The sequence below is a fragment of the Cyanistes caeruleus genome, chromosome Z (genome assembly GCF_971803275.1).
Source record: "Cyanistes caeruleus chromosome Z, bCyaCae1.hap1.1, whole genome shotgun sequence".
Taxonomy (NCBI): Eukaryota; Metazoa; Chordata; class Aves; order Passeriformes; family Paridae; genus Cyanistes; species Cyanistes caeruleus.
Genome location: NC_141732.1, coordinates 47734227 through 47748323, shown reverse-complemented (window position 1 = coordinate 47748323; position 14097 = coordinate 47734227). Strand labels below are relative to the sequence as shown.

At 36.1% G+C, this 14097-nt stretch overlaps 1 protein-coding gene across 4 annotated transcripts in view; it reads left to right on the top strand.

The window, feature by feature from the left end:
- The window catches only part of DENND4C (DENN domain containing 4C), a 72297-nt gene that overhangs the window by 12509 nt on the left and 45691 nt on the right, over positions 1 to 14097 (top strand). For 3 of the 4 annotated variants that reach the window (XM_086867578.1, XM_086867579.1, XM_086867576.1), the window contains exons 2-3: positions 7543 to 7870; positions 13446 to 13698. In XM_086867578.1, coding sequence (XP_086723704.1) covers positions 7560 to 7870; positions 13446 to 13698 — 564 coding nt within the window. In that variant the 5' untranslated portion in view covers positions 7543 to 7559. Of the gene's footprint in view, positions 1 to 2072; positions 2257 to 7542; positions 7871 to 13445; positions 13699 to 14097 lie in introns of all 4 variants that reach the window. The other variant, XM_086867577.1, reaches the window with a different exon arrangement.

Sequence of the window (14097 nt, the reverse complement as noted above, 5' to 3'; positions counted from 1 at the left end):
CAGTTAGCATTGAGAACCACCTTCACTGTGTTCTTTCTGTTGCTGTGGAATACAGCCAGAAAGAGTTGTAAAAGAAAGCCAAAGGAAGCACTATTGTTGATGTGTTTCAGTAATGTGAAGTTTTAAAAAATCATACTCACAGTATTAATATTAACCACTATATACAGTAATACAGCCCTTTAGCATTTGTATTTCATTTGATTTTTATGAGCAGTCCTAGAGACAAGTTTTTAGTGTCTAAATTCTCACTGCTGATCCAACTTGCTACATTCAGGCCTTCAGGTTCTACTTTCTCTTGCTCCACATGATTAAACTTAATTGTTCTGATTTAGGATCACCTTCTACAAAAATTGGTTGTTTTTTATCATCTGTCATCATCTGTTTCTTGCCACCAGCTCTGTCATGTTGTTATCTTTATCACTGTTGTGAAATTCGACATGGAGATTTGTTTTTACTAAGGCCTGCAGGTCACAGAATAAGAGGCTTAAATTTTTAAATTAATTTTAGGCTTAAAAAAGAAGAGTTTAGATTGTATGTATGACTAAATGAGGGTGGTGAGGCAGAGCTTGCCCAGAGAATCATGGTATCCAGACTGTGGATGTCATTTCCCTGGAAGTGTTCAAGACCACTTTGGATGGGGCTGTGAGCAGCCTGGTCTAATGGAAGTTGTCCTGCCCATGGCAGGGAAGTTGGAATTAGATGATGTATAAGATCAATCTGCTCCCAACCCATATAATTTTGTGGTTCCGGTATTTGAAATGTGTGCAGAAGAAAGAGTGACAAGCTGAAGGCTTAATGCAGCCTATCTGTATCTCTTTGCTGGGTATGACAGTGATTTAACTTCTTCAAATTGAACTTCTTCACATATATTTAAAGGCAATTACAAATCTTGTTTGATTTTTTTTTTCTCTTTTCAGCTTGAACAGATAGCGGATACTGTTTATCTCAAGAAATATCTCTTGCTTGTTACTTACTGTCTGAGGTGTATGTGCATACTATGTAATACATTTTATGTGTTTTAAGGCACACTTCCAAATTCACTGGTTAAAAGAAATTCTGGTAGTTTTGTTATTAAATAAAGATTTAACTGGCATCAATGAAGATTCTTTTATACAAAGGAGAAACATAGTGTTCTTCCCATTCCTTCACAAATAGTACTATTTAATCTCAATACAAGATAAACAATGGTCTGTGTGAATAAAGAATATCTCCCTTCTTTAGCACTCCAGGGAAAGTTTCTGTATTTTCAGAGTCTGTATATCCTTTTTCTCTTCTCCTAAATTCATTGGAAATAATGGAGAAAGTTGCCTCTATAAAGACTTGGTCAGACAGCTGTATTTCTGTATCAAGGAGTGAGGTGCCTGTGATAGTCATTGTGTTGTCTGTGAAGTTTTGCCTAGGGCTGTGGTTGAGAAACATAGTAATGCTTCTCTCTTACACAGATTGTAGCCAGTAAGTTTTCCTAGTCGTGTAGGTGGCCTCCTAGTGCACTGTCTTCTATCTGTCCAGTAATGTCTTTCTCTCTTAAATAATCTTAGTGAATTCAATGTTTTGAGGGGTCTTTAGATCAGTTCATTTTTAAAGTAAATGTCAGAGCAGAGTGCATATGCATTTTTTTACCTTCTTTACTGCCAATAGCAGTAGTATAAGTAGTAGCAGTAGAAGTATAATTCACTTGCTAAGTTAAATATTTGTACAGAAGTCCTGAGTTAATTTTAACATCTGCCTTGCTTAAAATTCTAACTGTGGAGGCTGTTTACAAAATGGATGTTTCAACCCCAGTGAACAAAAAGTGCTGAAGTTATTCTTCAGTCTGGAATAAAACTCATTTCCTGTGCAGTCTGGTTACAAAAATATTTCTAGTTATGAAGGAAAGAACTCATCTTTCTAAGTTCTTCAGTCATTTGTGTATGCATATTACAGGCTTCCACACAGCAAGTACTTTTTAAGTAGTAGTTTCCAGACATTGTAGTTTGTGGGTGATGCCAGTATGCGAAAGAAGATGCAAGTTTAATAAATTGCAGTGTCATGTGTTGGCCATTAATCACTTGAAAATGTTACTATCTTTTCAGGTAGTAGAGTGCGCACTGAAGTGGAAATACAAGACTTTTAAGACCAGCTTGATTCTTCTGAGTAAAGCTATCCTAGTTGGCCTCCTGAGCCTTGTGCTGGGTTTTCTTGAGAACACATAAGTCTAGCATTCCAGTTAGGAGTGGACTGAAAAAATTCTCCTTGATATCCACACACACTCTAGACGTAAGTTTATTTTGTTGGTTTTGTGTGTCAAGATAACAGCATTTGTGACACTTCTTACCAAGAGCTGAAAGGAGTAGGCAATACTCAAGGATTTGCCTGCACATGAGCCTTAAAAGCAGCAATTTCTGAATCCAGGTCTTATTCTGGAGTGAGTAAATACACACACTTTTCCAAGAATGCCGCCTTCTTGTTAATTGAAGGTGTTAGTATTTGTATGCAAATTATCAGATTGGTGTTGTAACAAAAACTTTCCCTTGGCTGCTTATGTACACAGTTTTATTGCCCTGTATTAGGAGTGGCAATAGTGATTACATGGACTATACCTTTAGTTGCAAAAGAGAGCAGTTTTTATTCTTCCAGATCTTCTTTTATAGACAGTTCTGAGAAAGTCCAAAAAGGTGAAGCTTTCAATGGTCATCAAACCAACACATCACCATCATTGGACAGTTAGGAACAACACCCCTTGACTGTTTCTTGCAAGAAAACAACAAGGTGACAAACAACACCTGCAAAGGTTGTTTTCCTTCTCTAAGGACTGTTTGGATTCCTCCTTATGATTTCTCAGGCCAGAGTGAGAAGATTGTGTACTTGACTTTCCCATAGGCTCGAGCTAGTGCCTGAAGCCTAAAAGTCTCTTATTTGACCACTGTCTGTTCCCACACAGTTTCACAAATCTTATGCTTCCTTTTCTTTAGGACACTTTTCTTGTCAAAAACTGCATTTAACTGTACCCTTTTTTGGTAGACTTATGCTGACTTTCTAGTCTAATTTTAAAGGATAATTTGACACTTGACACCTTTACAGAAACTAACTGGACCTTTAGATCCTTTTCACTAAGGCAATTTCCCTATGAAACCTCTCCTTAAGAAAGGTCGGTGACCTTTTTGAAGATAATAGCAACTGAACTTATTATTTTTGCTAGAACTTCATGAAAAATTACAAAATTGCATTTTGATTGTGAGAAAGACCATTACGTTCTTAAAGCAGCCTTAAGTGAACTGTGGGAGAGAACACTTTGTCATGTTTCTGGCATTTAGCATTAAAAAGATGTTATTTTCTTCACTGCTGCATATTTTTGATGAACAAATCTCATCTTAGGCTACATGTACTAAGTGCCTTAAAGTGTGGTCTGTGCTGGCTGGCTTTATTTTTCATCTACAAAACTAATTACTGCCCATGGGAATTCCTTCTAGAAAAACATGGGGGGCTGGGGGGTCGCAGTTAAAAGTGTATCTTTTATTCTGAATACTTTTTTCTTTTTTTTTCCCTTCCTTTATTTAAAAAAAGTAGTTCTGCTCCTAAACTGCTCACAGCAAACTTTCCTATTGTGGACTATGAATAAATTGGAAAACTAACTTCACTTGAAAAGTTTTTTCATAACGTGTGTGGGTCCACATGGACACTGAGTTTGCAATGCCTCAAACAGCATTTCTCATGTTCTTAAAAAGGAATTCCCAATTTTTTTTCAGCTTATTTGGCTTAAAATGGAGTATCTTTGTAGCCTTCAAAAACAAAATCTTTCATGGAATTTGTATGTTTACCTTTTTTTTCAACAAATCCTGCATTGCCATTGTCCAGCATAAAGACAGCAGTTTTTAATTTTAGAAATTTTTTTTGCATTTAGGTTTTTTCCTGCAAGGAAACACACTATTGTGTGTTATAATAGAAATCCCAATATTTTTCTACATGTTGAGGTTTTCTCTTAGTCTTGTGATGTACAGAACTGTGCTCATAGAAAATGGAGGGAGGACAGTAGCTTTTGAAGTTCTTCTTGGGAAAAGTTGCTTTGATAAAACTTAGAATAGATGGGCTCTTAGAAGAATGTTTGTTCCTTTGTCTGCTAAGAGGAGCAGTGTTCATACTTGTTCTTGTATGAGTCATCACAAAAATAATGGAAAATAATAGTGGATTCGTCTTGTTCCCCACAAATCCTATGGGATTTCTTTTTCCTGCAGTTCAGAAGGCAGAGTGTCTTTGGACTTGACAAATTCTGCTGTTTCTATTTGTTTTGGTGGCTATCTGCTAATTCTTTTTCTATTTATGTTTCTAAAATTGTTGCATTAGTGAAGATCACTATGGCTTAATTAAGAGCTATTACCTTCATGTCTCTTTTGAGTGATTGTGTTTCCTTAAGTCTTTCTGAAACTGGAGAACAAATTCCTGAAGAGCTGACTTATAGTGCTTATTCAAAACCTTACTTATCCTTGTGGAAAAGGAGCTGTTTTGAGAGACTCGGAACATTTTGAAAAACTCACTAAATGTTGTGCTGACATACAAAGCTTTTGTGCCAAGTATCTCAGCTGAATTGTCTGGTGACTGACTTTTGCCTGCCACATATTACACAGAGTTTCTATGAGATAAAACATAGCCATGGCTAAGAGAAAAGTGTAATGTACACAAGGAGATACAAGTGTATGCTCCTTAGCAACTAGTTGCTACAGTTTTATTGATCCTCACTGATAAAAATTTAGTCATGGATTCTCTTCATTTGCATTCTAACTTTCCAAATCTTAGTATTTACTTTTTCAGGTACTTTTAAATTTTCCTCTTTCTGTTTTCCCAGGAAAATTAAGTTCTCCCTTTAAAGCATATTTGAGGATAACATTAGTGCAATTCCAGGAACTTGAGCTGTGATTAAAAATATAAACTCAAGTGAGGTTTTTGACATTTGCTGTTATTATTACTGTTTGTTTTTTTTCCCTGCTCTGTGTGCTAAAAGTCAATGTAGGCCATGATTTTAATGTTGCAATGAGAGAACATGATACTGAGCTGTATGAATGTTAATAAAAAGCTGCAATATTTTACAAAGGTTTTATGTTAAAATAAATAAAAAACTATAGGATGCCAAACAATTTTGCTATTTTTGTCAGCTTTTTCCACTAATTTGATTTCAACTTAAATGGTATTTTATAGATTGCAAGATATTCTAGCCCAGGACTTTCTTTTAAGAGGAGCAGAGAGTGGATGGTTTATTTCTTTTTTTTTTTTTTTTATAATTCTGTGAACAGTTCCAAGCATTGGAGAGGCAAACTGAAACACATTAGACTTCTCAGTTTTATGATTAATTCAGAGTAAGTCAGTGCTGCTACTGAAAGGGTCATACTGCTGCTGCTTTTGTGCTGACACAGGCAATCACTGGAGAACCGCTCTGGTTAAACACTAAGTCTCTGCCAGGTTAGCATTCAGCCAGAGCAGTTTCTTGTTCCAGTTCATTATGCGGTTGCACAAACTATAGTTCCGGACAGACGTGAAGGTGGAAACGAGCAGTGGCAGTGTGAGAAGGGACCTTTTAACTGAAGACCTAGAGATGAAGTTGAAACCACTCCCCCTGTGTTTCTTGCTGACTTGCTTAGCTGTAAGGCATTTTATTGCTGATTTTGTGCCTTTTATGACAGCAGTAGTAAACTGGGGCAAGTTTTGTACCTAAAGGTGACAGGAGCTTCACGGGTAGCTATGGCTCTGGAGTAATTTCCTTGTTCTTCAGGAGACTTAGGCACCTGAAGAACAAGGAAATTATGACCTGACAAATTGAATAAACCTTTTATTGTTCCTGTTGATATGGCATCCACATGTTTCAGGCATAAATACGGTCACGTTAATAGCCATGTCCCATGGCTTTCTCCTTTGCAAGGGAGCCAAACTCTTCCGTGTCTCCTTATGGATTGTCCTCCAAAGATGTTAGCCAAAGTGCTCAGAGAACATTGTAGTGACAGTGAAAAATATTATGGAAAAATATTTTAAGGGGTGTAGATACATCACCTTTCAGGTGTGAAGGGATTTGTAAAGTTATTTCAATGTAAGAAAATAAAAACTGTAGTTGGAATACAGAAGTACAACACTTTGATCTCATGCTACAGTAGCTTGCAATATTGTGTTTGGCACCCAAGTTGTAAAATCTTATGCTAAAATTTCGTAGTAAATATGCAGTATGGATAACTGATTTTTGCCTCAGATGAGTATTTATTTGATAATTAAGTGTATTACTACACTTAACTATCAAAAGTCTTAGAAGTCTTGGGTACTGTGAAGATCAAAAATGACTCTTGAATATGATGTCAGTAAGAAAGAGCAGAATAAGAACAGGACCATACATCAGGTTGCAGGGAACAAGATTTTACTGCCTTCACAAAATCACCTTTCTTTCAGCGGAAGCCAGTGTTTCTGCAGTCACCAGACTTGGGCATTCTGAACACAAGATACTTCTCAGTATTGGTGCACTAATTATTTTGGTGGTAATACCCATGAACCACTGCTCCTTGGTAGGTGGGACCTTGGCAGCTGTGGCAGTCTTGTTTTTAAAGATGGGAACCAGACTTACTCATTAGCTTTTTATATGGGATTCACAGAAATCTGGTGATGGAAACACGGAGATCAAGAAGAATGTCATACTTAGCTTCCTGAAGAGGTATAACAGTATTCAGGTTCATTGCTTGACTGCTGCTGTTTAAATATGTCTTAGTCATCTTGTAAAAATAAATGATTTAATGAGATTTGGGTACTTGAAATTGTAGTTGAGGTACTTGAGCATGGGCTGGCAGCTAGGTTTGTTCTTAATAGAAACTTAGGTTTCACTGCTTTAACATCATATGCTTGGTGAACAACTCTTTCCAGGTCTGGAATGTGCAGCTGAGCAGTGATGTGTACTGCCTGATCAGCTGATGAAATGTGGGTTTGGATGTGTGATCTGTGTAAATGACTTCCAGATGTTATAGTTGCCAGCTGAATGTCTCAAGATTGCACTGTTAGGTTTATGTTATAAAGCAAAATAGATGAATTATGCGGAAGATAAAGTAGTGAGCCAGTACTTGCAATTGTTCTTTCTCTGTCAAAAAAACAAAACAAACAGACAACATGATTCTATGGTCAAATTCCTCACAAACAATGGCAGAAAAATATGGACGGTTTTAGATTGGGATACCTACATCAGGATGTAGCCTGTGAAGCTCTTGGACAGTCTGATAGATAACATGACCAATTTTCTGTGTAGCTGCTGTCTTAAGAGCTTTGAGTTATCCTGTATCTCACTTAAACTTCCTTGTGCTAAAACATTACTGCTGTGGTGCTAGAACTGAAATCTGATTTTCCATGGTGTCATTCAGGATCTTTTTTGTGCAGCAAAAGTCAAAGTTTGTTTTGCAATTTCCATAGAATTTTCATGAACTCTGTATATAGGAATTTTTCTCTTTGCAAAAGTTTTTTTCAGAAGTTCTACATCCTCATAGTTGTAGAGAGAAGGGTTTGAGCTTTAAAGCAGTGTTTGATTTCTCTCTCTTTCTTTTTCCCCAGGAAATACTGACATAACCATGATAGAAGACAAAGGTCCACGAGTGGCTGACTATTTCGTAGTGGCAGGGCTCACTGATACAGACACGGCAACCCTCCTGGACCAAGAAATCAGCCGACATGAAACTAAGTCAACCGGTCCCAAGGCTCCAATTACTGACATTGCTGTGATAATTAAATCAGCTGGTGAAACTGTCCCAGAGGGATATACCTGTATCGAGGCCACCCCTACAGCCCTCCAAGCCAACTTAAACTATGGAAGTCTAAAAAGTCCTGAACTATTTCTTTGCTACAAGAGAGGCCGGGACAAACCACCCCTTACTGACATTGGGTGAGATTTCTATTGCAATTCAGTTCCTCCTTCAATAATGGTAAAATCTTATTCTTCACAGATGATGGTGAAAACAGATGTGAGAAAACTTCTTAAAAAGTCCTGTTTGAATCTGTATTGCTTATTGTGTGTTTCTGTATAGAATACATCAAACAAAGAGTCAGTCTTCTAGTAAACTTGTCTTTTTAAAATGAACAATAATGTTTTAGTTTAAAAGCTGGGAGAGAGAGAGGAGAAGCTGATAAAATATGAGAAATTAAGTACTCTGCTGCAGTTTTATGAAAGATGATAGAAAAACACAGAATTAATTTATAGAAAAAACCTAGTCCAAATCCAGAAACATTAACATGCTTGATCTGAAAATTATGACTTCAGAAGATGCTTGTGGTAAAAGATAAAATTTAAAAATAAATAAGGACATTGTAGAACTAATTACTGTAGAAAATAGAGCTTGGTTGTGGGGTGCTGTTATAACTATGGCAAAATAAAGAATGTGTATTTTTCTCCCTACTTAATTATTAAGTAAATGGTACGGAGTAAAAATCGTGCATCTATATATGTATATACATATATATATGTATATATGTAATACTTCTAGTTATTTTCATTTATAAGCTTAAATGCTTGGGCATGAGGCCTACATACCCTGGTTTTGACCTACAATTTACGTGCTTACTGGGAAACAGTGTCCACTCAGGGGGAGACAGATAGTGAAATCTGAGTAATGAAAGCAGCTTCATGGCAAGACAGTTCACTCTTAAGGGTTATATTCAAGCTGTATAATTAAGCTAGCACAGTCTAAGTTCTGCTCGTCTTCATCATCTAATCTGCATTCCAGTGGTCTTCAGTGAAACTAATTTTTAACATAATCTTTTCCCATTTGTGTGACTGGCACCACAAGAAGAGACACTACAGTGTGAAGTTATATTTTGACTAATTTGTTAAACTTCATTAAGTTCTTACAAAAGGGAGAATTTCTACAGGGAGTGTTTTCTCAAAGGAATTCCTGAAAAATCAGCCTTCAGCATGTGCCTTTAAGGAAGCAACTTGGTTAGCATATGTTTACTTCATGTCTCTCACAACCTTAGGAACTTGAATGCCTGGGGAGATTTTGTAAACAAAATAGGCAAGTCGTTGGCTAAGATGATTGCATTTGGAAAATAGTATTTATTTTGTATTTTGTTGTAGACAGATCTAGTTAGGGTGTCACACCTAACACATCATGGCAGTCTTTTCTCTCTGAGCAATGATGCATATTCTCCCCCTGCTGTTTGTCCTGCTTTGCAACTATGTGCAAGAGATGGTTAGAGCAATCTTTTTTCTTTGTGTTTTTTTGGGTTTTTTTTTTCTGTGAATTCCATTGTGTTCATACAAAAGCAGAGCTCAGGCAAGACATGTATATACAGTCTGAAGGTAAATTTATGCTGTTTTCTATTATTTTAATAAAGAACTAGTGTGAAATGATATTTTACTTCTGAGCCTGTCTGACATGCTGAGTGAACTCAGTATGTACAGGAAGAGTACATCCCTTGAAAGGGTGAAATGTGTAACTCTTATGTCAGGCTTGTTAGTGTATGCATAAAATTGTTACGTCATAGTCGGAGCATTCAAGGAGCATTCATTGATGAATGTTTGTGTCTGTCTGTGTATTTCTTTCAGTGTTGTTTTTAGGGAAAGTAGTTAAATGCTGTTTGGTGAAGAGGAAGATAGGTGTGTGCTCTACTGTTTGTCTGCCACTGTCCTTGTGATTGGTATTTCTGTGCCCTCCAGCCTCATTCCTTTCTACTTGTCCACTGCTTGTTGAATCAAAGTGTCTGTAAGTTGCTAGAGTGAATTCCTGCTGCAGTTACTTACTTGCATATAGTTAGGCCCTGTGCCATGCTTTTGGATGTTACATTTCCCAGAATGAATCAGATTAATTAGTTGGAAAAAAGATTAGTTGGAAAAATAAAGGTTTATTCCTAGGATAAAAGATCCCTGAGATCCTTTTCCTACATGTAGCTTTAAAATTTAGTACCTTAAGCTTGTATGTCTATGAAATAATTCAGTCATTCTGTTGCTTTCCTAGCCAGTTTTTTTGGTGATGTTCCAGAAACAGACAAGAACTGAGACTTGAGGTCTGTCTTGGTTTGGGTGTAGCGAGACTTTCAAACAAAATCTCACCTCTTTGTTTTACACTTCACTTAGGAACCTGTTAGAGCTCCAGCACATCTTTCTTACATGGAAGAAAAACCTGACAGAAAAATGTTTTTTGTAAAGTACAAGTGGTTTTGCAATTCATAACACATAGTATAGAAAAGAAAGAATATGAGACTTCTTGTCTGAAGCAGAGATTCTTGTAATTCTGATTTTTTTTTTAACATGGTATGGGAGGCTTTAATTTGCTTAGGGTGTCTGTGCTAAGGACCATTGTGATTCTATACACCTGATTTCTGCAAGTGTCTGCAGGCATATGAATTAACAAATGATCCTCTTCATCAGAGATGTATTTCGAAAAAGAAAATGAACTCAAATTTCAAGAAGGGTAATAGAAACTGGAAGATGTTCTTAACAGCCAGCATCTTCAATTGTTCTTTAATCCCACCACTGTGACAACTGCAGCTGAATGTTTAGGGCAGCATAGGGTAATAATGATGTAACTAGTAACTTGCTTGTTCAGACAAATAGTATTAGAGATGGCAGTAGAAATAAAAGATAAATCAGTCTATAAGTCTTTTCCATTTGCTTGATCCACCACTTTCCTAAGCTTACAATATTTATATAAATTTCTTTATTATTCAATTCTTGCAAAATGAGAGAGGAAGAGATGTTACAAAGACACATTTTGCCTAAGAGCTGTGAGAGACAGAACTGTGTTTGGACCTAGAGAAGGAGGAGTGAAACTGGACAGCAGTCTTAGACAAATGCAAGTCACAAAAGTCTGGCTGTTTTGAAATGGTTTTCCAGAAGCAAAGTTTTCTATGGTTTAAGGTTTTTAGCTCAACAGCTACAGATTGTATTTCTTCTTTCTAAACTCTGTTACCTGATGCATTGAAGTATACTTTTAAATCAGTAAAACTGGGCGTGAGAGAACTTGCACATGCAATGCCAAACAGTCTTACAATGAGAAGATAAGGTTCTTTTGGTCTTTCTTGAAAAGGACCAAACATCTAGAGGAAACTGGTTTATATTTTGCTTGAAATTAAACTGTATTGACATTGATAGAATAATGTAGCAAATAATGTGTACTTAGGATTGAGACCAAACTATAAATGTAAAAAGGCAGGAAACAAGTCTAACTGTGATCAGTACTAATTAATCAAAGGCAGACACTTGGAAGTTGAAACAAGTAGAAATAAACATACCCTGTCAGAGAGGACATTGTATATACAGGGTGTCATGTTCAGTATTTCATGCATCACATCTTAATGTTTTCTCTGAATCATTAAAACCATTGTTTAATTTGAGTGATTCATGGATGGTAGCTGCAGATACAGCATCATACCGTAAGTTTGGAACTATGCATGAAGTTAGGAAATAGTGTGGGTTTAATAATACTTCCCTAGTATATGTGCAGAGGTGTGTGTTGTTTTCATTTTCTTTTTGTGAGAGGTGACCCTACTGATAAAAGTCTTGATCACTTACTTTTCTTAGAGTACTTGAAAATTCGAATGCTGGAACAGTCTGATTAATGCTGTGTTCTTTCTTATAAGCCGACAGCTGAGAAATGTTTCTAGAATAAATTCATAATTTTTATTTTATTTAAAATACATGGAGCTGAAGTAAAACTGAAATGAAACTTTTATTGGAGACTGCTCTGTTAGTATTTTCTTCTGATTTATGTGAGACAGTGATGTGAAGAGTTCATTCAAACTACTTACACACAATGGATGTGGCCTGAGAGCTGCTGCCATTGTAGTTGTTTGGGTTCTGTTTTGTTGGAGGTTTTTTAACTTTACAGAGGAGGTAACCCAATAAAAAGAACAAAATACGTGTTCTTCCAGAGCATGACTTAGTTTAGAAGTAGTTCAATTACATGTACTTTCTCTACAAATGTCTTGAAACAGTAGGTAGTGTACATTACCACTGATGCTACAACTTGGAAATGCTGGTATTAGGCTGGTTTTGAACTCAGGTGTACACATTGTTTTAAATGTACCAAGTCTGATAGAGTCTTTACAACTGAAACCATTATTGAATATTGTACTCCATGAACTAGCTTTATAGATTGGCAGCCTGGTAGCTACATAAATATAGACCCAACTCATGTGATTTCTTTACTTTTTTAAAGTATTCTATGACTGTAATTCATGTCTGTCATCAATACTATGACAAGATTTATGCTTTATCTGTTGAATCATAATAAAAAGTAGTAATTTGTGTATTTAAATTTAATGATGGAAATAGTCTTTAAGTAAATTTGGAGGTTTAATTTTATTTTTCTTTAAAGTTCTGAGGATTGTTAGATATGAAAAGACTCTTATTTTAGTTTAGATGCATGACTTTTGAAGTTTTCAAATGCATATTTAGTACTAGTCTGTCAAACCTTTAACCAAAGGTATTTTTGGACAGTAAATATGTATTGCCTGGTTATTTTTTATTTTAACATTGTGAGGCAATACAAGTGAGAAGGTGGATATCACGAAGTAAAAAGGTTTAATGTGTTACCTTTATCCTAAGTCTTGTTATGACAAAAACTGATTTGAAGGTGACAAGTACTCTGTACACACTAAGAGAACCAAGTAAATGGAGCCATTTGTTTGGGTGTGGAATGGGAGATAAAGCCCTGTAATAGCATCTGTACATTAAAAATGTTCAGTTGTATGTTTTGACTTCCACATTTTTTCTCACAGTGACTTTCTAATAGCTTTCTGTTAGGTAAAGAAATGTTATAGCTTATTTAGCTGCTGTGAAGCTGTAAAGGATTTTTTGCTAGGATTATGATCTAAATTAGTGATCTTGCAAAAAGAAAAAGAGCCATGCACCACATGAATGTTGCTTTACAGCCATGTAAGACATATCCTCATTTCAGGAGTATAGTCAACTGTACTTACAATTTCTTCATTTACTGTGGGAAAAAGTATTTGTCTTCTTGCCTCATTGTCACAAACTTCTATCCTCTGTTGTAAAAAAATATTTATTTAAAAAACAAATAAACAAAAATTCCTCCCAAGCCCAAAAAATACTTAATAAAAAACACAGAAAAAAATCAAGCTTTAGAAGACTTAGCAGGCATTTTAGTGATTAAATTATCTACTACCATATGTGCAGGCAATTTAAGTGGAATTTGTATTTATTTTTCATTGATAGTGCTGCATTCCAACTAGCTCTATAACTAAATCCTTTTCAATTTGGCCTGATTTTATTTTTCTGTAACCCTGATATATTCCCACAGAGAGTTCAGTATGAATTTAAATACTTCTGAGCACTTCCTTCAACCTCAAGTGCTTCATGATTAAAGACAATATAAGAGATGCATGTCAAAATGTTGCAATGATGGCATAGGTTGCTAATGGATGGACAGTTTCTCCCAATTCATTCAAGTAACTTTGTATCTATTTGAATGCATATAATAGTGTTTCCTTCCTGCGTGCAGAGTTCTCTATGAAGGGAAGGAGCGCATCATTTCGGGCTGTGAGGTGATTCAAGCCACTCCGTATGGTCGTTGCGCTAATGTTAACAACAGCTCGGCTTCTTCGCAACGCATCTTCATCACCTACAGAAGGGCCCCTCCAGTGCGACCTCAGAACTCGCTGGCAGTGACTGATATCTGTGTTATTGTTACCAGCAAAGGGGAAACCCCTCCTCACACTTTCTGTAAAGTGGATAAGAATTTAAATTGTGGTATGGTGAGTGTCTATAAACTTATTTTTCCTTCTTTTTTCTTTTTTAGCCCAACACATATGTTTAAAGGAGGAGCTCCTTGAACTCTTCTTAGTGCTATTGTAATTTTGTTCTATCACAACATCACAATTCCTTCATTCTTTATACCATGTGTGAGATGTCAGTTTTGTAGGTTTTGTTGCTCTGATTTCCTTTCATGCTGGAAATTACTGTTTCATACTGATTACTCACTACTTCAGTTTGCATATTCATGTGTATTCGTGCTATTTATGAGTACTGCAATGAGGTTTTAGATTTTTTTATTGTTGTCTCTCCCACACCATTTGGTGTTCACAACCCTTGCTTGGTGCCAGAAACGCTTTGGGGATGCTAATACTTGGGATGAATCAGAAACACTTTTTTCT